At 43.4% G+C, this 25,586-nt stretch overlaps 1 protein-coding gene across 3 annotated transcripts in view; it reads left to right on the top strand.

The window, feature by feature from the left end:
* LOC144510085 (retinoic acid receptor beta-like) overlaps window positions 1–22,002 on the top strand; it is a 254,687-nt gene extending 232,685 nt beyond the window's left edge. For all 3 annotated transcript variants that reach the window (XM_078239333.1, XM_078239342.1, XM_078239353.1), the window contains 3 exons: window positions 11,459–11,663; window positions 17,515–17,673; window positions 20,443–22,002. In XM_078239333.1, coding sequence (XP_078095459.1) covers window positions 11,459–11,663; window positions 17,515–17,673; window positions 20,443–20,672 — 594 coding nt within the window. In that variant the 3' untranslated portion in view covers window positions 20,673–22,002. The remainder of the gene's footprint in view (window positions 1–11,458; window positions 11,664–17,514; window positions 17,674–20,442) is intronic.
* Window positions 22,003–25,586: the final 3,584 nt, after the last annotated feature.

A 25,586-nucleotide genomic window follows, 5' to 3' on the forward strand; every position in this document is an offset into this window, starting at 1 on the left:
CCCCCCATGCTAAACTACAGCATTTCCATGCCCGTTGATCCACAGTACACTGTCTAGAACCAATTAACCCTGTAGTGGCAATAGGATGTGTAAAAGAAGGCTTTAAAAAGTAATTCATTGATAACTATCTCCTATGTTGAAAAATAAGTGATTTTATCACAAGCTAATAAAAATATCAATCATCCGGACCTTTTAAACTATCAATAACAAAAACTACAAACCCTTGAAACCACATCTGCACAAACATTGTGAAATTGACAGCAGAGACCAGAGAGCCTGAGTTGCCAATCAGACAATGCTTTCTCGGGGGCATAGCAGTTTCAACAGGTATTATAGATGTTTGTGTTCTCAGCCAAACCTATGTGATGAGGCTTAGCATAGCAGGCATGAGGGGGTTGAGTGGAAGAGCAGAGCAAGTATATAGGGGACAAGACTTCCAACTTAACCTTTAAAAGGTCCCCTCATGCATACCTCGGTTTATTACTCCTCTGAGGGGCTGTGAATCATGACTCTTATAAACCTGGCCTGACTCCATGAAGATTGAGGGGGGGATTTGACCTTACCTTTCAAAATGTTCCCAAATCAGACTATGGTTCACAACTTGAACCACACGTCATGAAGGATCTGGTCCAACGCCACAAAAATTGTAGCAGCTGGGAGATGCCTGCACACGTAACGGAGCTGACCAGATTGGCTTGTTCCCAGCATCCTTACCCTGTGCCAGTGAGAATTAGGATGCCGGGAATGTGGACAGCAATCCTGGAATTGAGGCTCCCACCCACCATTTTGAAATAGCTCTGGAGTCATTACAATTCTGCAAAGATTCAGGCCAAAGATTTTAATATTATCCATTCAGTCACCAGCCAGCACATCATGTGTTGCACAAACACAGGTCAGGCACAGTCACTTAGTGCAGAATTAATGGACTATTTATTCTGTATGCCTGTGTTTACTGGCTAATAAACCTAGCCAACATTTAGACCAGAAATGAGAAGGAAGTCAATCACCCTTCGCAAATATGGAATGGATTTTGAATCTACAAGACCAGCAATATATATTTGTATAATAGAGCTGTTGAGCAAATATTGCACTGTAATTTTTAAAGTACATCCTGCTTTGTTTGAGAATGTTAAGTATAGAAGTATCCTGAATGCGATGGATGTTTATTCTGAATCCCCACGGACAGACGTATTTACGTTTAATGATGCATGAAGTCTTCCACTGTTCACCTAGTTAGTTTAGAAGATCCTATTCTTAAAATTAGAGCCAGGATATTCAAAACAGACGTTAGTAAACACTTTTCATGCACGGTTTAGTGAAAGGGTTGCAAAAAGAAGTAGATGACAATTTAATCGATAGTTTTAAATCTGAGATTGAGATTTTCACTGAAGAAGGATGCAAATGGATGTGGAGCCAAGGCTGGTAGATTGTGTTACGATACAGGTCAGGCATGTTCTCACACAATGAGGACGGGTGGCACAGTGGTTAGCACTGCTGCCTCACAGCACCAGGGACCTGGGTTCAATTCCAACCTTGGGTGATTGTGCAGGGTTTGTAAATTCTCCCCGTGTCTGCGTGCATTTTCTTCTCACTGGTGAAAGTAATAACTTTTATTAATAGCGCACCTTTCATGATCTCAGGATACCTCCAAGCACGTTACAGACAGTTAAGTTTTCAAATTGTATTTAATTTTAAATATAAGAAACACCAATGTCCCACAAACAACAATGAAACAAATGACCTGTTTTAGGAATTGGTGGAGGGAGAAACATTGGTCACAACACCAGGAGAACTGTTACTCTGTTAGGGCCATGGGACCTTTTACATTCCAGATTGTAACATGCCCAACTGATCAGGTTGACTGAGAGGGCATCCAAAAGATAGCATCAGCAACAATGCAGTAGGCCCATAGTACTGCACTGGAGTCTCAGCTGCATTATATACTCAAGTATCTCGAGGGGCTTGAACCAACTCAGAGCTGAGAGTGCTTCCAACTGAGCAGACTATTTATCAATGTCGGGCTTTTTTCTTAAAAGTCCATTTTTTTAACTGAAGTAATTAATCTTGTAACAAGGAATCTGTATCAAAGCACTAACATGTAGCATTCAAAGTCCTTTGAGTTCTGGGTAATGTGGCTGGCATTTGAGTTGAAATGCTCTGTTAAAAATAGTACAGTCAATCTAAATGAATCCAGTGAGGCGTAGGAAGTGGCGTGCTTATGTATATAGCATTCAGATGTAGAAGTTTCTTTTATAAGGTTATAGAAGCGTGTGGAGCCCGATGCATAAGATGGGAAAGCCTCATGTTTGCTGTGTGCTTCAGTGCCTATCAGAGGTTTGTTTGCAAAATAACATCAGATCTGAGATTTCATCTCAAAGGTCTTTAGCTGCGATGATAGAATTTGGATATTGGTCAATCCTTGGATAACATTTACAGGTATTTTCAGGTGTGCTTTCTTGAAATATCATTAATGTCAAAGTGGCAAAATCAAGGCTGGCAAGTGAGATGGTCTTCTCAATGTGTGCTTTCTGGCTTGGAACCTCGCCAACATGGACTGCCAACTGAGAAATTGGCAGAGCCACTCAGTCAATTAACTCTAAGGGTCAGAAAATTGTAGGAAGGATGCTCACTGCTTTGCAGTATCTGGTCATGGTAGTTAAAACTCCATGCTGGAAGCATCCATTTGTAAAATCATTCCTGAAATGTCAACCCAGGGAGAACACTGAGTATTCTTTGGTCAGATATGATCATACTACTTGAGAAAGAGTGCAATGTTAGCATTTGTTTGGAGAAGATTTAGTATTTTTTTGGGTTGGGTAATTTAATACTCACTGCTCTGAGTTCTGTCAGTTCAGGTAAATTTATACTGCAACGCACTAGTGTTGTCCTGCATCAGAATTTGATGTTCAAAGTGAGGACAATGAAAATTCTTTCATCTGCCTAACTATGAATCAAATCCAGCCCAACGCACTTTCAATAAAAATCAGCTTTGGTTCCTCTGGACCCTCAATAGTCTTTAAAAAAGTAGATTTTTGGCGTTGATCGCTTGGGCAAAGGGGATTTATGGTACGAACCAGCTGGAGTCTGGTGATTCTTTGCTTATTGTCTAATGGTTCACCTCAAATCTCCAATTTTACTGATTATTAAAACCCCATCCACATCTCTATTTTAATCATATGGACTGTGCTACTCCCTTGGTACTTGAATTCCAAATGTGCCACCCGAAATGGTGGTCCTCTTTATTCTCCCACAGTTTTCAAATCAAGACTCATTGCATAGCCCATCATAATTAACACTGCACTATTGACAGGATACATCGTGAAGCTTGGCTGAGAGTCTGGGCATCCATTAGTCGGTTGAAACAGCTGCACCCAAGGAGAAACATTGTTTGATTGTAACTTGTTTTTTGTGATCCGTTCTGTCAATTGCATGATGTTTATTTACACAAGGGTTTTCAAATGCTTGCAAATTCAGCTTTTGATACTTTAATGGGTCTGGATGATTGACACTTCTATGTAACTGTAGTAAAAGGAGTTTTTTTTCAAAAAAGTAGAAAGTTATGATAAATGACTGATTTTCAAAGCTTTCCCACTCATCCTACTGTTACTACAGGGTCAGATGGTTCTGTACAGAATGTTTAGAAGATGAATGGGCATGGAAGTGCCATAGGTTGGCATGGAGGGAATGCGGGACCATGGGGAGGTGGTTGGTGGAGCATAGGTTGGCATGGAGGATATGAATGGTCATGGGGATGGGTGGAGGTGCACGGGAGGCATTGATAAAACATTTTGAACTTTTAAAAGGTTTCCTTATCCAGATAATGATTACGACATCTCTGAGGGGCCATTGAAAGCTGGCCAGACTCCATGAAAATTGCAGGGAACTAGGAGATGCCTGTCCCTGCAATGAGATCAGCCTGGTCACGAGTGTAGAGTGTGGGCTTATGCCCTGCACCATCCCATGCACTCAACCTGTATTAGTGAAAGTTGGTAGGGGGCTGGGAATGGCTTTGGCAATCCCAGATTTAGGTTCCAGCTGCCATTTTCCTCTCCTCTGCCGAGTCTCCCTGACTCCATGAAAAGCCAGCCCTGTGCCTCTATATGTTAATCCCCAGATCCCAGATGACCTATTCAATGATTTCTTAACCTGCCCTCCCACCTTCAGGGATTTGTGCACATATACTCCGAGGTGTTTCCGTTCCCGCACCCCTGTTAGAATAATATCCTGCATTTCATGTTACCTCTCCTAGTTCTTCCTACCTAACTGTATGACCTCACACTTCTCTGCATTAAATTCCATTTGTCACGTGTCTACTGGCCTGTCTATGACCTCTTGAAGTCAGATAACTTTGTATCAATGTTCTAGTCTAACCTATCTTTTTCCAAAAACTCACAACCCGCCTTCCTCATTTCTTCATCCTTTTCTAATCCCCAACAAAAATTTAGCTCCCTTTTTGAGAGCTTGCCACTGGCCTCTCGCTTTGTACCTTGTTCCCTTTCCTAGTTTGGTTATCTCACCCTGGTTAACAGTGCTGCAATCAGCCCTGCCATTGTGAATGCCAGTGTAATAGTCATCAGGCACCTCCATTTCTGCTTTTGCCGTGGCTAAACTACAATTAATTGTGGCTGTGAGTTCATTGCTTGCAATTAGTTACATTGCCCTTTCTTGCAATTTATTTCAGTACTGCTCTAATACCCACAAGGGAGGGAACAATCATTTAAACTGTTCCTGATCGCTGAAGGTCCTCGAAAACTCGTTGACAATCATCGTGCTACAGGCTGCCTGGAAATAAAACATTTCTGTAAAAAAACATTTCAGTTCAAGTCACATGTTTCAAGTCATTGGAAGTCAGCAGACAAGGGAATAGACTGCCTTTGTATTAAAATGAATAATGTTTTCTCATGACTTTTGTATACAATTACGAGGGATATGGGCTCAGCAAGAGTCCATTTAAAGTGCTATTTTTTGTAAAAATAAGACAGTTCATGATTATTTTGAATGCTTGTTAATTACACCGGTTAAAGGAACAATTAGCAAGATATAGTGCAAGCAGCGGGATTGAGTTCCTTAAAAGCAAATCATTCTCATATCACACAATAGGATGGATTTTTATGAATGAAAATAATTTTTAATAACAACCGCTTTGTACTGTATGTGTTTGCATCCTGTTTGCTGTCTGCAGCTCGATGAGAGAAGATATTCATTGACAGAAATACTCTCTGCTCCTGGCCATGCAAAAGTAAATTTAGCATCAACCTGAATGAGGTTCTTTGACTCTTCCATCAAATGAACTGAAAGTACAGCAGACACTCCGGGTTCGATCCCCATCAATTTGCATGAAGTCACGAGGCCCTGTCTGATTCAGTCTGGGCCTCGGCCACATAATAACAGATGGTGGATGGGGAGAAAGGTGGTGAGGCCCTGGGCTGGCTTTTACAGAGCACCCTGGTTCCCCACCCCCATCCAGCTAAGAAGAGTGGCAGCATCATTCATGACTTTGAGGCAAGACTTTTGCCTCTACCCAGTGAGGATGTCCTGCCTTAGGGAGTAGCTGGCCAATCTTTAACTGTAGTCTCCCTCAGAGTAAAGTGGGAGTGCTGGCAACGTCTGAGATTCCCGGCAATTCCAGTACGCTGAGAAGTCCAGGTGGGATGTCGGAGAGAGGGTGCAAGGCTGAGTTCAAGAGGCCGGGGGAGGGTTAAGGAGTGGGGTGATGACTTTCGGGATGGATCCCTCCCATTTGCCATACACTCCCTCCCCCTTGCCCAACACCAGCTAAAACTGCCTTGCTTCCCACCTGAAGTGGGACTCCCCCAGTGGGTAAAACACAGGCAGTGTCAGGATGAGGCTCTTAGGTAGCCATTAATTGGTCACTTCAGGGCCTCAATCGTCCCAAGAGTGGATGGGCTTTCTGATGCCCCCTCCTGTAAAATTTCAGGCAGGTCAGGGGCAGGTGGATAGGTGGCAGGAAGGCCTCCTGCTGGATTTTACCTGCCTGACCCCCCTACCTCCCCAACCCTGTCTTCAAGCCCACCACTGGGACACCATAAAACCCAGTTAAAATCAGCCTGATATTGTTGGCATAGATCCATTTACTTGAACACAGAGAGATGGAGTTTTTAGAGACTTTTCGCACAGCAGAGTGATAGCAAGTTTGACAATCCAAACAGAGAGAGCCGGGGAGAATCAGAGATCACAGCTTTGGCTTTCTATCTATCTTGGGCACAGGCAGCTTGTAGCAAATTTGGAATGGGAGTTCGGGAGGCAGCAAACCCATTCATTCTAATGTTAGATCTAACTAGTTTCAGGGATGGATAGTCTGTAAGTTGAATTTACAACATTAACAACTCTACTTTGTTATTTTTTATACTGCATGAAACAGTGGGGGTTATACTAAATTTCTCTGAAAAATGAATTTTATTCATTATTGTATCACATGCAAAATTAAGCAGCATAGTTTACAGTTGATCTTATCTCACTGCAGTGTTTATCAATCTGCCACCCAGAAGATAGGAGAAATGTATGTGAGGGCACATGTGAGTATTCAGTACACACAATAATGGCTTTCATTCTTATGACTCCCAGGTCACGCTATCATATGACTATATCTTGGGCAGTAAAAGTAAACTCCTGATTCTCGTCCCATTCGCATATCGAGTGCAGATCTAAAAGTTGCAACAATGGAATCAGTGAAGTTACTCTGTAATCCAGTGACACTCTGATACGAAGAGTGAGAGCTCTAAGTACTGCCCTCAAGCACTCAGTGAACCTGTGTAAAAGTGGCAGAAGTTACCTGCTTGATGTCGGAGTTTTAAATTTATTGGGGAAATGTGGCTCAGGCTTCAACGAAGGAGTTTAATTCGCCCATCCTTAATCTTTGCTGTGCATTGATTGATTTTCACAATGAGAGAGAGTAGTCCCACTGTTACCTTGGTGTAAAGGTTATGAGGTTATGTCAGCACTTGTAATATATTGGGAACTATGGACAGCCTACATTTATGCGGCACTGATAAATTATTGATATTTATAGCTTCACATTAATTCGGTGTTTAACAGGGGAAGAAATCAGTAACTATAATCCCCATGATTTAGTGTTATATAGTTGAGCTGTGTGATAGGCCTTTTAGTGTTGTTTCTTCTCCTACTGGTCTAATGAGGATTTCTGTAAGTGGACCTGGTCCCCCACAATCCAGAACTTGTGCCTCTTCTACACTCAATCTTCACAGAGTTCCATTAGCCCTAAGCTAACAACTTTAAGGGGAGAAATTTGTTTATGTAGGGTTGGTTTATGTCCATTCCCTTGGGGGACAAACTACACTGTTAGCGGTTACCTACACAGCCCACAAGGATTTCCTCAAAGATACCATTGAGAAACTAGGGCCACACAGGTGCTGTCTGTCCCTGTGGAATCGTCACTTTGTGTAATGCCATTAGAATCAGTACTGCATAAATATGTTTTCTCCTTTAAACTTATTGAGTGTAGGATAACATTATGAAATTAAATTGGCTTTCCAACAATGGTTGGAATGGTTGGTCCACGGATCAGCACCGAAAACCTCCGCCCTCGCTCGCGGCTGGGACTCTCTGGTGCCGCTGAAGTTTTGGCTGAGTGCCAAATTCCCTGTTCCCACTGACAGCGGGGGCAGGGTGAATATGATTGGAGAATCCTGCCCCAGGATGACGTTTAATTTTGAAATACCGAACATAAATATCAAGTACATAATCAGTGTATCTTAAAAGTACAACATATATGTAACCCTCAGGGCTGAATTTCCATAGTGACTTTCCTAATCTGCCGTAACTTTGTCAGAAGATCAGCAGAAGTCTTGGTGAAATGGTGAAGATGTCGGTTTTTTTAGCCATCTTCCAGAATTGGGGCAAACAGGAGAATAAATCGCGGAAAGGTATTGAAATGAGCAAGTCCACAATGGGCCATCTGCCCACTGAAAGAACAGCTTCTGATTTAGTTTGAGCATCTCTCTTAATAGTTAACACATTCCTTATTCCTATCTGCATAACAACTTCAATTTCTCCACCCTCTGTTGCTCACTAGGCAGCACTGGTTCCTGTGAGAACTATTTCAGTTCAAACAGCCACTCTCAAAATAACCACTGGGTGGTTTTACAGCCTCTCCCATTGGTGGGATTTTCCACTCCCGCTGAATCAATCAAGTTTTGGATGCCTCTCTGCGTTTTAGGGCCCCGCCTCCTCTGTTACGGGGCTGTAAAATTCCTCTCACTCTATTGATTCAAGTTTCTTGATTTTCCCACCACGAGACATCGTTCCTCTCCATCTATCCTAACAAACTCCTTTATCAATGAAATAATTCACTTACACGTTATTACCAGGCGTTTACAGCACCAAAGTAGTCCATTTGGCTCAAGTGGTCCACGTGGTGTTTTTTGTTCCCTTTCCGCCTTCTCCCACTCCCCTTCATTCAATCCCATCAACATATCCTTCTATTACCTTCTCCTTCATGTGTTTATCTAACTTTTTCTTGAACATATCCATGCTATTCACCTCAGCCCTGTGGTAATAAGTTCACATTCTAACCGCCTCTGGCAAAATCGTTCTTGGGTAAAATACTTATATTCCTGACCATTTTAGATTTATGACCCTTGCCTCACCTGCAAATGGAAATGTCTTTACATCTAGATCACCCTGCCCCGCCGCTTCACAATCTATTAAACTGAAGCGAATGCACACAGGCCTGCAGTTTTCACTCAGTTTTGCTGGTGTCTTTGACACAATTCACCGGATAATGGTGTAGCCACCACAAAAGGTCATGGAATTATCGGATCAAATTCTCTTCAGTGCTACTCAGCAGTGCGGTCGCTTTATAAATATTGTGCCAAAAATTGGCTCTTCCTGTAAAACTGGACACAACTTCAGAATGAATTAATCATCATTAGAGTTCCCATTAATTGGGCTTGTTTGCAGGCCTTTGGGGAGACTCCAGAAATTAAGATGGAATTTCTGGGCACAAGGACACCGGAAGACACATCTGGAAAGGTTTTAATTCCTTTTCAGTTTACTAGGGAATTGGCTACCGTACCCCAATCTAACCAGAAAATAGTGTTGTGTACTTTCTAACTCATCTTTGGTGATTTAAAATCAGCTGACTCACAGCTGGTAGTTGATACGAATTTCAAATGGTTATTTTTGCAGTAAGGCAGTATTCATCAAACTGCACCATGTTACCATGGTTGAATATTTTAATGCGTTTTTAAAAAAAGAGATTTTAAAATGCAGCCAGATTGCAGCTAGTTTGTGGCATATTTTGCATCTGGTGCTACGCCAAAGAGTTTGAGTGGAGAATGGCGGGTGAAAAAGATCCGTTTTCCGATTGGGATACTTTGCAGTGGAAACAGTCACTGCATTCACAGTAGAAACTCGACTCCACCACGTTCATTCAATGGGCCTTGTAATATAACCCTGTTTCATGCTGGCGAATCTGCCTCTCCAAGGCCAATGTGTCCTTCCGGAAGTGCAGCAAGCAAAATGAATCCAGTGCTTCATATGGGGTCTACCTGAGGTTTTGTACAGCTGAAGCACCACTTCCTCACAGTTGTATTCCAACCCCCTTGACGTCAAGGTCAACATCCCATTCGCCATGTTGATTATTTGTTGTACCTATGCAGTCATTATCTTTTAGTGACTCATGTGCATGGACACCAAAATCCCTTTGCTCCTCTCGACTTCCCAATCTCTCACCTGTTGGAAAATACTTTGATCCAACGATGTGCGTGTTAGGTGGATTGGCCATGCTAAATTAGTGTCAGGGGGATTAGCAGGATGAATATATGGGGTTACGGAGATAGAGCCTGAGTGGGATTGTTGTTGGTGCAGGCTCGATGGGCCAAATGGCCTCCTGCACTTAAGGGATTCTATGATCTGTCTTTCATGGATTAAAAATGGACATCTGCATTTCCCCACATTGTGCTGCATCTTCCACAATCGCATGCACACGTTTAACCCATATATATATGCATGCCATTATAACTTTTGCTCCCATCTACAGTATACTGTACTTCCTAACTTCATGTTCATTTGCAATCCTGGGGCAATCTGTAATTGCAATCTCTTACCTGTCAACCAGTTAACAACTCAAAATGTTTCACAGCAATATATTACCTTTGTGGATTGGTTGTTCTGAATAACAGTAGTTTTCCCCGTGTGTTCTGCTAACTTTTCCATTGCATTTACTGGTTCTGTATGAGTATCAGAAGAGCTATGTGAGGGAGGTGCATTTTTATTTTAGATGTCCATACCCTACTTGTCTTTACCTAATCGCTGGCAGGCCAAGGTACACTTACTGTGATTTCAGAAGGATCAGCCTTGGATGATGACTGAAAGAGTCAGTGACAGAATTAGAAGGTTTCTGGAACTGGGCCTTCCAAACATCTTTTAGACAGGGTCGGCTTTCCCAGTAGCATTCAAGGCAACCAGTGTTTACCCAACTGATCCTTTTCAAGCAACCAGAGAGGATGTCTGCCAAATCTCAGAACCAGCAGTGCACTGATGCATCAAACAGAGCCAAATAGCTTGTGTAACAAGTCAACTACTTTCCATTACCCCATCTGGCAACATGAGGAAGTACTGCACTACTAGTATGTGACATATTTCCCTAAAGTTACGGTAAATATTAACAGCACTATTATTGCCATACAGGCACTGATCTGCGACCTTTTATTACAAGAATGGGTCTCACTCCATTATTGTGTCGTTTCCCATTGTTACAGAAACATACTTAGGAATAGTCGCTTTATTTTGTAACAATCCATGCACCATTATGATTTGAAGCCCAAGAAAGTTGGTGGAAAACTGGTCAGTCTCTCTCATAGTCTTCTGATTGTGAGGCAGCCAGGTACAAGAGCTGAAGAATGTTACAATGAGATCCACGTGCCAGTACCATCTGGGACAAGGGGCTTTCTCTTTGGGATTGAGGGCAGACAATTGTTTCACTCCCTGGATGCCTGTTGTCAGAAAATGAAGCAGATCTACTGTGCAGGTGGCATCTACTATTCTTGAGTACTCTAGCCCAAATATACTGGTTACTGGCAAGGTATCAGCATTCAATGTCATGCCAACCATTCCTCCAACAATGGCCCAGTGGACACCCATAGATGGACATCTACCCTAACAGGTCTTACACAAGTCCTTACTTACCCTGCGGATATATCCCAGTATTCTTTCTACAATGAATTATATTTAAAGTGCAGTTACAATTGTTATGTAACTAGACATAAATAAGTTATCACCTGTTCTTTTTCCTGTCCAAGTTACATAACTATTTTCTATCTATCAATTTAAGTGAGATTCATTTTTTTAAAAAACAAAGCTTGCATACAAAACTTCTCATTTAGTTTTTATCTTTTCTCTAACAGTATGTTGTTTTAAGAAGTATTATGAATATGTGTTAAGAAAAATAATCCATTTTTAAATTTTGCACCAACAGATTCTGCGAATCTGCACCCGATACACACCTGAGCAAGACACAATGACCTTCTCCGATGGCCTTACCTTGAACAGGATTCAGATGCACAATGCGGGTTTTGGCCCTCTCACTGACCTCGTCTTTACCTTTGCCAACCAACTCCTGCCACTTGAAATGGATGACACCGAGACGGGCCTTCTTAGTGCTATCTGTCTGATCTGTGGGGGTAGGTCTGTTGACTTCTTCAGAAGATGTTGCACCTTCTCAAACTGTTTCATACTCGATAAATGCTGCGCCTGCATTGCAATTACTGATGTGCAAAAGGGTCGAGAGGTTTAGCAATTGTCATTTTTTCAATAAGGCAAATGGATAGTGTGAATCTACTGGAGTATTACAGGGAAAGGGGATTTGAACTCGGCTGTAAGTATGGCGTTAGCAGTGTAGCAAATGAAGTTGTGAATCTGCTCACACCAATGATCTCGAATTTCCTCAGCATGACACGAACTTCCAGTGTAATAGAAACACCAGGGGAGGGGAAAGAAACTTGTCACTTGCTTCTGGCTGGCTGAGGTTAACATTCCTGGCAAAGTGTAAATAATATGCTATTGACCGAGATCAGGAGTGGGGCCTTCAACTGAGAAATTCTCCATGTCCAATTCCATTCATAACACCTCTGAGAACAACCCGTGCCAGACCACACCAGGCAAGCAACAGCTAACATTTCTCCCATTTAAGTGTCAGGCAGTGTTATTATAAACAAAGTAAAAATTCAGCCACCTCCTTCATGGGCATGACCAACGCCGAGTGCTCAGCATCACCATAGAATCATAGAATCCCGACAGAGCAGAAGGAGGCCGTTTAGCCCATCGAGTCTGCACCGACCACAATCCCACCCAGGCCCTATCCCCGTAACCCCACGTATTTACCCTAGCTAATCCCCCTGACAGTAAGGGTCAATTTATCATGGCCAATCCGCCTGACCCGCACACCTTTGGAGGTAATGTTTGAAATGCACAGCAGGCCCAATTGAAAAGAGAAAAGATAGGTTAATGTCAAAGTTGCAAACCTTTGCTCATAACCTCTGTGGAAATTCTCTTACTGTCATGAGTAACATTTGGTGTACCTGAATCGTCTGAATGCTTGTAACATTGTTCAAGTGGCTCCTTAAGGGCTCTCCTTAACTAAACACTGCCTGCAGCCTTTTCATTCAGCAATGCATCCATGAATCAATGTTTGGAAATCATGTAGTGCCATCAGCCTTCTCTTTTTTAAAGGGAGACTGTCCTTTTTAACAGAAAGCTGCCCTAAAGAAAAGTGCTGCAACTTAAGCCATTAGAAAAGTGAACATCAGGGCAGAGAGAGGGTTCCAGACTGATAGTTACAATGCTGCAGACTGGGTTATAGGAGAGACACCATTATTTTCCGGGGGTGCTGGTGAAAGGAGTGGGAGCAGGTGGCCAGGAAGGTCAATTCCCAGATTTTGGACCCAAAACCTGGCAGCTGTGCCAGAGAAAGTCTTAGAACCTCACACGGGTGAACAAGGTCAGTGAATGCATCTTCACATAGCATTCCCTCCGCACCACACCAGCAGTTTTGTTTGTTGCCGAATGCACCATTACCTCCATCACTCACCTAGCACCAGCTCATAACAGTCAGGCCCGATATTCAAATACTACCCCTCACTCTCACACACCTATCAATTCTACCAGGCTCATAACCACCTCTCACTGCCACCATGTACCTCCAGCTATCAACTGGTGAAGGCATACCATCCTAACACAGTGCAACACAATCACTGACATTGTGACCCATCTCTTGCAGGACATGATGTTTTAGAATGGAGCAGTGTAGAGCCATTGGGGGGGGCAAGGCTGAGGCTTACAGAGGTCCGCACCAATGGACCAATGGCACATTCATGTCTTATCCCCCATCGCAACCCCCAGTTCACCCTCATGCTGCTCTCTGACGTGATGAGCAAACTGCAGGTGGAGTGACTGTAGGCCTCTTCCGTTCCACCTCACCTCCCTCAGCCAGACCTTCCCCTTTCTGAGTCCCTGCTTTCAAACACTCAGGACTACCACATGTTCGGCCACAGCAGCCCCAGAACGGGAAGAGAGAGCCACAGCACAGCATTGATGGGGAGGCCCCATCGCTGCCCTGACACCCATGGCCACCAGCTCCCAAACTGACACTACACCCGCCTTGGAGGCGAGCATTGGGTTGGGATCAGCACGTGGTGAGTCACACGGGTACAAGTGGGCCAGGGGTAAAAGATGGCACATTTGCCAGCTGAATGGAGGGCTGCAGAGCACCCTGGAGATGACTGGGACAGCGTACAGGAGAGTGCTGATTGTCATGGCCATCAATGTGGTGGATGTATTGGCTGACATTGTAAAGGAGCATTGAGGAGTCCAGCTCCGGCTTGGCAGGAGGCATCTCGTAGAGGTTGCCCTTTCTGCAGCCTCGACCCCAATCTCTCTGCGGTGCAGCAGACTCAGAGGTAGCACACTGCTGCACTCTTTATGTGGACAAATCCTCTGCTACCCCTGTGGGAATGCAGCAACCCTCCTTACCAGATCCAGGAGCTTAACCTCCGGAAACACTCCAGAGTACTCCCAGATATACTTTGGAATAGGAAAAGTTGGCAAATGCTGCCTGACTTCCACTTTGGTGCCTAGCCCTTTAAGGAATGTTTGTAATGAGCAAGTGTTGAGATTTGAGCTGTACAGTCCAAATTTGGAATCCTTGACGTCACATCAGCTGGTTGAGCTGTGTGACGTCAAGATTGAATCAATTCAAAGCCTCCTAGCACACACAGGGATGTGTACCTGTACCTGCCCTGTACTAGTGTAACACCACACGGGTGGGGTAAGGCCCAGCAAGCAGTGTCTCGCTCCCCCTGGGAAGCAGTGTCAGTCTCAGTGCCACACAGTTAACATTTCAGCCTGGAGCCTCCAGTCCATTAGTGCTCTAATGCTGCCACCTCCTGGCAGAGTTGCTTACTCCCAAAGTCTGAAATGGAGATTCCTGAAAACAGAATTTGCGGGCAACATCTTTCACAAAGAATGGCAGAATGTTGTTTCTGGCGGGAAAATCGACATACTTCTCTCCAGTTTTTCTACAGATGTAACAACACTCTGCCAAAAACCCAAGTGGGCGTGTTTCACACCGGGAGGGAATTGCCTCAACACATTGGCAAAACCCGGCTGCACAGGGATCGGGGCGCCATCCTTAAACAGCGCCCCGATCATAACCTGAGTAAAACTCCCCCTAGCCCACCACAAAGCTCTCAGGGGCTTCTGTCTGCACCCCGATACACCCCACCCCACCCCTCCCCCCACAATCATTGGCCCCACCCCGCTATGATCGTCGGCACCTGCCCACCTCCACCGTCCCCCGCCCATTCCCCCCCCAACCGTCATCGCTGGCATCCTCTGCTTCCAGCCCCCACCTCATCTAAATGAACTCCCTCCCCCCATCCCATGAGGCTTCCACTGGGGCTCGCTCCTTGGACAAGTTGGTAGTGCCAAGCACCAACCTGGCAGTTCAACCTTTGCAAGGGGCAGTGCCGGGGGGCATTGCCAGACCACCGTCTGGGCATGTCTCCCTCTCCTAGGGGGCTATATTCTCCTTACGACCCTGGGGGACCCCCATGATAGGTTCACATCGAGGTGAACCTGTTGTAAATGGCGCCCACCGAATATTGGGTGAGGGGGAAGTCCCAGAGAGAGCGTGCTCGCTAATGACATGCCAATGTATTTAAATGAGCTTTCCACAGTCCCGCAGTGTGTTTTACACCACTCCACAAGTGAGAGGCCGAGAAGATCGGAACTCAAACTCGTCAGCGTGAATCGCGCCCTCTGAAATTGAGCACACGCCGCCATTCCTGCAGACGGAGAGAGCGGGCTCAAAATCCCCCGCCCTCCCCTCCATTTCTGCAGGGTGGTCCCAGAACACTACACAGCCGCTAACCTACTGTGGAAGTATAGTCACTGGTGTAGCGTAGCCTGTTTGTGCCCACCAACTCCCACAAATAGCCATGTGATAGGAGCAGATCATCTGTTTCTGTGATGTTAATTGAAGGATAAATAATTGTCACAACTGTTCCCAAAGACGTGGAGATATTTGACGGAACTGATAGGAATCTGCCCACCTACCCCATCTTCAATCGCAAAACAATAACCCTCCAATCACAATCATTCAGCTCCAGTTTGCAGATAGTGATGGTGTGTGCCAGCTCACTTAGAAACTGAGCTCCAGGTCATGGTCCATCCCTTCTCTGAAGCATTGTGAAAAGGGATCTTGAAAATAAACACCCAGAAAACTAAGGCCCTCTTCCAACCAGCTGTCACAGGATAATACCTCCTCCATCAATTTGGATCAATGCTGAAATCCTGGGAAATTTGGATCATCGTTCCCACCTTGGGAGCTTCCTCTTGATGAAGGCAGACATCGTCGATACAACTCACCATCGCCCCCAATGTGCCAGTCTCCAGCTGACTGAGGAAAGAGTATTTGAGAAGCTGGATCTCAAATCTGAGTCTAAGGCCATGGTTTACTGGGCAGCAGCGATCCCTGTGTTCCCGTCTGCTTCAGAGACTTGGACAACCTATAGCAGGTATCTCAGAGTACTGGGGAAGAGCCATCAGCGGTGCCATTAAAAAATCTTCCAAATCAGGTGGCAAGAAAGATGGTCTGACAGCAGTGTCCTTTCCCAAGACAACAAGCCCAGTATTTAAACCTTTAATCACTCAAACCCAGCTCTGCTGGGCGGGACATGTCATTGACGTGCGTGGCATAAGACTCCCAAACCAACAACTCTATTCGGAGCTTGGACCGGACAGGAGACACACAGGAAGACAGCGGAAATGCTTGAGGGATATCCTCAAAGCATCGCTGAAGGGTTCAATCCCTTTCACTGGAGAAGGTTCATTTGGGAAGGCACCATCGGGCACATACAAAGCTGAAGTCGAGTAGGCAAACAAACCTGTCAACATCTCATCTATCCAGCCTTCTGAGAACTATGTCTCGCATGTGGCAGAGTCTTTGGATGGAGCACTGAACCTATCAGCCATCTTAGAAGCCATCAAGTGGAATAAAAGACTAATATCAGTCAGGGGATTGTTGTAAAAGCTATCAGGATAAATATTACGTGCCCCCCATCCATGTCGGAACCGAGGCTGAGATGGGGGATATAATGGTGGCAGATGGGAATTTAATGGCCCTGGGAAAAGGGTGTGGGTATCAAGCCCGTACTCAGCAATCTCACCCTTGTCTACTCCACTGCAGAGGTGGCCATTTTTAGACTCCCAGCTATTTTCATGGAGTACCATTTTGATAGAAAATGTGGTTCACAGCACCTCAGAGCACTTGTGAACCCATTGGGTTCCCCAGACCCAAGTAATGAACCAAAAGGAAAGCAGTCACCTGCTCCTAGAATTTTTCAATTGACAGATTTAAAAATACAAAAACATTATTCTTTCAGTTTCAATGTTGAGATGCTATGTTGTAAGTTGGATGTTTTTTTACTGCAATGATTTATTATAGGGCTCCATCCTGTAACGATAAGTTGATTATTCCATTGACCACCATTGTGTAAGCACTAACATGCATTACGGTACTTTTCCCAATGGAGAAAATGCCATAATGCAATCAGAACAGTGGAAAACTGTGCTGGGAATCTCTCTGGTCATGTTTTTGACTGAGATTTATGTGTCCAGTGATCTTTAGCTTTGAAAAATAAAGCCCTGAGGTTGAACTTTTAAAAAAGTTCTCTAAGTACTTGCTACACTTCATTGACTGAGAGATGATCTGCTTTGAAATTGAAATTATACAGTAGCTGCAGCTTTAAAAAGTCCATTTGGTCTTTTATATAAATGAACCCCATTGTTGCTGTTTCCCAGCTGCATATTGAAATCTGCTGATGTGTCATCAGTTGATCCAACCCCTCCCCCCATCCGAAGCAAGATGTGTTAAAGGGTTGTAGAGTAGTTATGTGCAAAATCAATCACGAGGTGATTTGGTCTTCAAGTCTACAGAATGCCTAATATCTCCTGTTAAAATTCATTTCTTTGCAGACCGCCAAGATCTGGAAGATGCAGAAAAAGTGGACAAATTGCAGGAACCACTTTTGGAAGCTTTAAAGATTTATATACGGAAAAGAAGACCCAATAAACCCCATATGTTCCCAAAGATATTAATGAAAATCACAGATTTGCGTAGCATCAGTGCAAAAGGTACCACAACAAGATCATTTAAATGTGGATATCTTCCTCTGTACTGGTTCGTTCCTTTAAAGTTATGGTGGTACTTTTATCAGATTGTTCTTTTTGTTTTATTGAGGGTAATTACTTGAGATAACACAGTTGGATTTGCAATGTGCATTCAGTTTCGATCACCTCATCTTAGGAAGATGTCCTGCCCTTGAAGAGAATTCAGTGGTGATTCACCAGGGCGATGTTTCTGATCAAAAGACTGAGGTACAATGAGACAGTGGAGGTGGCTACAAGCAGATCTGTTTGTTTGCAGTCTTGAAGGGAATTGACAGGAAAGAATGCACAGCAAGGAGACAAAATCATTAGATTTCAAACTAAACCAGTTAAAAGTGAATTCAGGAAAAAGTTTTGGATGCCAGTGTGGAATAAGCAACCTCCAAAAAGCCACAGACGATGAAATTCATTGCAATGCACAAAAGGAAGATGAATATTTGGGAAATGTGGGTATTAAGGATTTAGAGAAAAGGTAGACAATTAAAAAGATGAGTTAATGGAGATGACTGTGACTAAATAAGCGATTCCAGTTCCTGTGCTGCTTTTGGCATGAGGTAACAATGCCCCAGCATTGTTAAGACATTATATGGTAGAAGTTATTGCTGGTAACATTTTATGAGCATTTAAAGTACTCAGACCAAATTCCTCTCTACTGTCTTAACACTTCCTCCAATCTGTAGTCCACCTCCAACAGCCTCATTTAGAATAGTGCACTTTCCAGCAATTCCTTTTTTAAAGACTGGAGTTTAGAGGTTTACTGATATGATGCCATTTTGGTTCTGTCCTGTTGGAGCTTATTCTGGCCATTTCAAAGTTAAAGATTCCTGCTTTCAGAATGTCATGAGCTCTTCCCAGTGTCTCTGTCTCATACATCGGTTTATCTTATGTCCAAAAGTCGTAGAACGTTTGAAATGTTATCTACCTTACAAAAGGGATTATTGTTAATCCCTGCATTTTTAATGTGACTTAGTTTGATGCAGATTCACGAAGATAGTTAGCTGAATGTAAGGAGGAGGTGGTCTCAGGAAGAATGCGGTAAAGGTGCACTAGCCACTTTCCCAGTTTGCTTTGTATGGTTATTGAAAATTGTTCAGCCCTTCCAGGTGGCATAAAAGCTCCTCCATTAATCAGTGCAATAGCCATAAGACCATAAGACGTAGGAGCAGAAATAGGCCATTTGGCCCATCAAGTCTACTCCACCATTCAATAAGATCAGGACTGATCTGATATAATAATTTCCCGCCTTATCCCCATAACCTTTGATCCCTTGATTCGCTTACTGATTAAAAATCTGCTATCTCAGCCTTGAATATACTTAACAATCCAGCCTCTATAACTCTCTGATTCCACAGATTCTCTACCCTCTGAGAGAAGAAATTACTCCCCATTTCTGTCTTAAATGAACGGCCCCTCACTTTGAGATTATGCTCGCTGGTCCTAGACTCTCCCACAAGAGGAAACAACTGCTATCTTACCAAACCCCCTGAGAATCCTATGTCTCAACAAAGTTGCCTCTCATTCTTCTAAACTCCAATGAATACAATCCCAACATACTCAACCTCTCCTCATCAGAAAATCCCTCCATTCCAGTGATCAACCTAGCTGGAATGTTACCATCCCGCCCGCCGTGGGAATTGGAGCGGGTGGGAGGTGGACAATGGAAAGGTCCATTGACCTTGGGCTGGATTTTACAGTTACAGGACGAATGAGGCCATAAAATCCCACCCAGTGAACCTTCTCTGCCTCCAATGACAGTATATCTTTCCTTAGATAGAGATATCAAACTGTTCACTGTATTCCTTGTATAGTTTAAACAAGACTTCCCTACTTTTATACTCCATTCCCTTTGAAATAAAGACCAACATTCCATTTGCCTTCCCTATTACCTGCTGAAGTTGCATGCTAGTTTTTTGTGATTTATGCACGGGGGTTCTCAAATCCCTTGGTGCTGCAACTTTCTGCAGTCTTTCTCCATTTAAATAATATTCAGCTCCTTTATTCTTCCTACCTCAAGAGCAGAACTTCACATTTTCCTGACAAGTTTTTGAATATAAGACGAAGATTGAAGATGCTTCCTCTTTGGAATGTCTTCATCCTCATCTGATTTGATGGGCCCTGAGGTTTGTATGGCAGTATCTGAGGATGGTACTGTTTTGTAGCATGGCAAACATGTTTTAATGATAAATATTTAACCTAACTGGTCAGTTAGAGCACTGTGTGCATCTCTGGGTACTCCATTATACAAAAATGACCAACTTGTGAAATTGAAACTATTTTCACTGGATCGACTAAGGGTTAAGATTTAATAGAGATTTTTGAAAAGGTGGTCTGCAATTGTTTGGAAGTAAAGTTATGCACATACACCACGGTGGCAGAGTAGTTAGCACTGCTGTCTCACAGCGCCAGGAACCCGGGTTCAATTCCTGACTTGGGTCACTGTCTGGGCAGAATCTGCACGTTCTCCCTGTGTCTGCATGGGTTTCCTCCGGGTGCTCCGGTTTCCTTGATTCCCAAAGTCCGAAAGACATGCTGGTTAGGTGCATTGGCTATGCCAAATTCTCCCTGTGTACCCGAACAAGTGCCAGAGTGTGGCGACTAGGGTTTTTTTACAGTAACTTCATTGCAGTGTTAACGCAAGCCTACTTATGACACTAATAAACTTTAAACTTTTAAATACAGTATTGAGACAAAGTAACAAAGAACATTAACTAAGAAGATGTCTCTCTCCACATTCAGGTGCAGAACGAGTCATCACACTTAAGTTGGAGATCCCTGGATCAATGCCACCCCTTATTCAAGAAATGCTGGAAAACTCAGAAGGGCATGATCCCCTTGCACCCACAGCAAACACAAGCACAGAAAGTAATGCCAGCAGCAGTCAAGCACTAGAAGCATCTTCCAGTCCCAGTCTGTCTCCCAGCTCTGCAGCCAATGGACCAAACAGCCAGGTACCAAACACAGAGTAAATGGCGCTGCAGAGACCACAACCATTCCCAAATGTGATAGTTTCTTCTCTCTTTACTTTGTTCTGAAACATCGGGGCCTGAAGGACCAGGTTGATAAGTGTATATTCAACATTTAAACCCCTCTAGCTCTTGGCCTAATGGACATTGGAGTATGAAAATACAGAGTCATGAACTGTGCTGGTCAGATTCTGCCCTCCTGGATTGTACGCAGTCAGTTCAAAGACTGATGCCTGGCCAAGCCCATTTGTGTGTCCACTATTGCATGCTGGGAAGAAGCTGTGGAAAATGATGTAGAACTCTGATTATTACTTTATTTTGCAGCGTTACTCCTCAATGTATTCTAAATTTCTATGCTGGAGTTTCTGGTGCTTTCTCATTGCCTTGCATATCATGTCTAAATACATGCATCAAGTTATGGAACAAAGCCTAAGTACATAAATCAGGTGAGTTATGGTCACAGGATTCTCTGGTTTAGACAATATGGAACGTTCATTATTATTCTCAATGTTACTGTTGTATTTTCTTGCATTTTTTTTAGTCAAAAAGAGTCTGAAGGTTTGGGATTTTATCCTCAGTCCACCAGCATTCAATTTTGTTAAATAAACAAGGACATATTTCCACTTCCTTTTGCAATGAAAAAAAAACAAAGTTTGATATTTAATTTTTTTTTAAATACGAGCACTTTGTGCTGGTCGTAATGGTTTCCCACTGGCAGTTTGCCTACACCACCATGTTGTTTGTATGAATGTTTACAATTCACAAGCACTTAAGTAACAGATTTTTTTAAAAATAAAAGCAACTCTCTGCATACAGTTAGTCAGAACATAATTTTTTTTGCGGTAGGGTTCACCCATTGCCTCTTGGTTTTGTACCAGTGGGCAAAGCTAGTAAAAATGTTTGTTTAATTATTTCAGCTGGGCAGATTTATTTCATGTTCAGCAACATATCAAGAGATAAAGTAAAGTGCTGCATGTTGTTTGCAGTGATGATAGCCTCCAAGGCACAACACTCCTCAGTGTTATTTTGTTATTTTATTTGCTTGTACATGAGCCAGTAAGTAAATTTCATCTGGTGGCTGACACACATTATATTTCTCTGCAGAAGCGTGTTCTATGGTAGATTTGTTCTTGAGTACAGTAATTTGAGTTTATTGAATCATTCTTGTAGTGTCTGAAACACTAGTGGGATGTTGTTTTCTAGCATTAGGACTGCTCTGTACTTCCACTGGCTCAGTTTGTACATTGAGATTGTTTAACAATGCTTTCTATGTTCATATACTGTTACCTTTTCCATCAAGTTTCCTGGCAAAAGAATAAAGTATATTTATTTTATGGTGTGCTCTGGACTTCATTTTTCCTGCAACATTCAATGCATTTAGCCAAAGATGTTACACAGATTGGAGTACTGGAGAAAAAAACACAGCCAACATTATTGAAAATATACAGTTAATGGAAACAATGTGCTTAGATGTTATTGCCAACATATGGTAAATTGAACATCGATATTTAGATACATCGCTTTTGCACATATGGAGCAATCTTTTCTCTTTAAAGCAAGTTTCATTTTCCAGAAGTTATCTTTTTTGTCCTTTCACCTTCTGAAGTAAGAAAAGCTTGCATTTGTACGGCGCCTTTTAAAAATATAAATCTCCAAAAGCGCTTAGAACATAGAACAGTACAGCACAGAACCCTTCGGCCCACGATGTTGTGCCGAGCTTTATCTGAAACCAAGATCAAGCTATCCCACTCCCTATCATCCTGGTGTGCTCCATGTGCCTATCCAATAACCGCTTAAATGTTCCTAAAGTGTCTGACTCCACTATCACTGCAGGCAGTCCATTCCACACCCCAACCACTCTCTGCGTAAAGAGCCTACCACTGATATCCTTCTTATATCTCCCACCACGAACCCTATAGTTATGCCCCCTTGTAATAGCTCCATCCACACAAGGAAATAGTCTTTGAACGTTCACTCTATTCCCTTCATCATTTTATAAACCTCTATTAAGTCTCCCCTCAGCCTCCTCCGCTCCAGAGAGAACAGCCCGAGCTCCCTCAACCTTTCCTCATAAGACCTACCCTCCAAACCAGGCAGCATCCTGGTAAATCTCCTCTGCACTCTTTCCAGCGCTTCCACATCCTTCTTATAGTGAGGTGACCAGAACTGCACACAATATTCCAAATGTGGTCTCACCAAGGTCCTGTACAGTTGCAGCATAACCCCACAGCTCTTAAACTCCAACCCCCTGTTAATAAAAGCTAACACACTATAGGCCTTCTTCACAGCTCTATCCACTTGAGTGGCAACCTTTAGAGATCTGTGGATATGGACCCCAAGATCTCTCTGTTCCTCCACAGTCTTCAGAACCCTACCTTTGACCCTGTAATCCACATTTAAATTAGTCCTACCAAAATGAATCACCTCACATTTATCAGGGTTAAACTCCATTTGCCATTTTTCAGCCCAGCTTTGCATCCTATCTATGTCTCTTTGCAGCCTACAACAGCCCTCCACCTCATTCACTACTCCACCAATTTTGGTGTCATCAGCAAATTTACTGATCCACCCTTCAGCTCCCTTCTCTAAGTCATTAATAAAAATCACAAAGAGCAGAGGACCAAGCACTGATCCCTGTGGCACTCCGCTAGGAACCTGCCTCCAGTCTGAAAATTTTCCATCCACCACCACCCTCTGTCTTCGATCAGACAGCCAGTTACCTATCCAATCGGCCAACTTTCCCTCTATCCCACACCTCCTCACTTTCATCATAAGCCGACCATGGGGGACCTTATCAAACGCCTTACTAAAATCCATGTATATGACATCAACTGCCCTACCTTCATCAACACACTTAGTTACCTCCTCAAAAAATTCAATCAAATTTGTGAGGCACGACTTGCCCTTCACGAATCCGTGCTGACTACTTTACAGCCAGTGAGGTACATTTGATATGTAGGAAGGTATAAATTCATGTGGGGTAGTTCCATGGATCTAACACGGGTTCTATAACTGAAACATTTTCCTGTCCCGACCTGGGAGGGCAAAGGCAGTTGGATAGCTGCAAATGGAGGACAGGTACCGTAAATTCGAATTTCAGCCTGCCACTATTTTGACCAGCGCGGTAAACATAGAGGGTCATGACCCAATGGACACCTGAACTGACGTCAGGCCCTCCTTATCAATGTCTGTCTCAAGTTTGAATGTAACTGAGTTTGACGTTTTCAGCGAGGTGAGTGGGTTAATGAAGCTTATGTGAACCACATCACGTTAGTGAGTCTGTGAACCATGAGGGAAGCATGTTATGGAGTCAGGAAGCTTTTAACAAGTAAGTTTATAAGGTATTCCAACTACAACTGTCATAATAAGATACTGTATAAGTGTTATGAAACCTCGCTGATGTTATGTGCGAGAGTGTTCCAACCTGAAAAACTGGTTTCCCAAGGTGTATTGTTTTTTGGATATTAGTGAGAAATGTTTGTGGAAACAGTGAGAATTCAGACTTCTCTTTTGTTAAACAACAGATTAGAGAGTATTTATTTAAAGTAGTAGACAGATAATAAAACACTACAAAGAACAATCTCGTACTGCAGTTAATTAACAGCAAGCACTTAGTCCATCAAAGACTGAAAACCCTAAAGTATCTTTTTCCCCCATAATCCTAAACTCTGCTGAGACCCTGCTACCCAAACAACAACTATACACCTAATGGGCAAATCTAGCCAGTGATTACCACACCATACAGCTTTAGTGATCAGGACTTGGGAATAGTCTTCGGATCAGCAAAGAAAACGATCCTTTGCCCAAATTGGTGTTTTTCTAGTTGAGCTCTTTCCTGAGAATGGCTGCCTCTCTCATACTCTTCTACTGCCTTCAGCCCCTAATCTCAAGATGATCTGGTTCCTGGGGATGGCTGATTCTTCCTCTCTCATGCTGCTGCTTCTTCAACACCTCATCTATATCTAAACAGCTTCCTGACTAACAGCGCTCTCACTACTAATTGCATCAATTGCAAAGAACACCCTATTCCCTATTCTTTCCTTTTCTTTCTTTATTAGTTGCTGCCCAGACATGGTTTACAAAATACATGGCAGTTTGATTTTACTTGTGGAAAAAATTACATTCATTTTAATAACATCCAATTACTTAACAATAAGTTAAGGAAGTCCGTATGGGAATCCGTAGAACAGCTTGGAGTTCAGAGAGAGAAAGCCCATAAAGCAGCACAGAGGTTGGTGAGAGTTCAGAAAGCAGCACAGAGTATGGAGACAAAGAGCTCCGAAAGCAGCACAGAGGTCCGAGAGAGAAAGAACCCAAAAAATAGTGTGGAGTTCAGAGAGAAACAGAGCCCAAAAAGTAATGTGGAGTTCAAACAGACATAGAGCCACAAAGAAGCACAGAGATCAGGGAGAGCCCATGAAGCAGCACAGAGATCAGGGAGAGCCCATGAAGCAGCACAGAGATCAGGGAGAGCCCATGAAGCAGCACAGAGATCAGGGAGAGCCCATGATGCAGCACAGAGATCAGGGAGAGCCCATGATGCAGCACAGAGATCAGGGAGAGAGCCAGCACATAGAGCAGTGTGGACATTACAAAGGAGAGCCCCCAAAGCAGCACAGAGTTCAGAGAAAGAGAGAGATCCCTTACAGCATTCGGAGAAAGGAATCTAATAAAGCAGGGCAACGTTGAGAGAGAGTGCACAACGCACCCCAGAGTTCAAAGAGAGAAGAGCACATGAAGCAGTGTGGTGACACAGAGAGAACACAGTCCCATGAAGCAGCGCAGATTTCAGAGAGCGGGAGGGAGCCCATAAAGCCGTGTGGAGTTTGGAGGGAGAGCCCATAAATCAGCATGGTGTTCGGAAAGATAAGGATCCCATAAAACAGAGTGGAGACCAGAGCGAGTGCAAAAAGCAGC

The sequence above is a fragment of the Mustelus asterias genome, chromosome 2 (assembly GCF_964213995.1).
Source record: "Mustelus asterias chromosome 2, sMusAst1.hap1.1, whole genome shotgun sequence".
Lineage (NCBI taxonomy): Eukaryota > Metazoa > Chordata > Chondrichthyes > Carcharhiniformes > Triakidae > Mustelus > Mustelus asterias.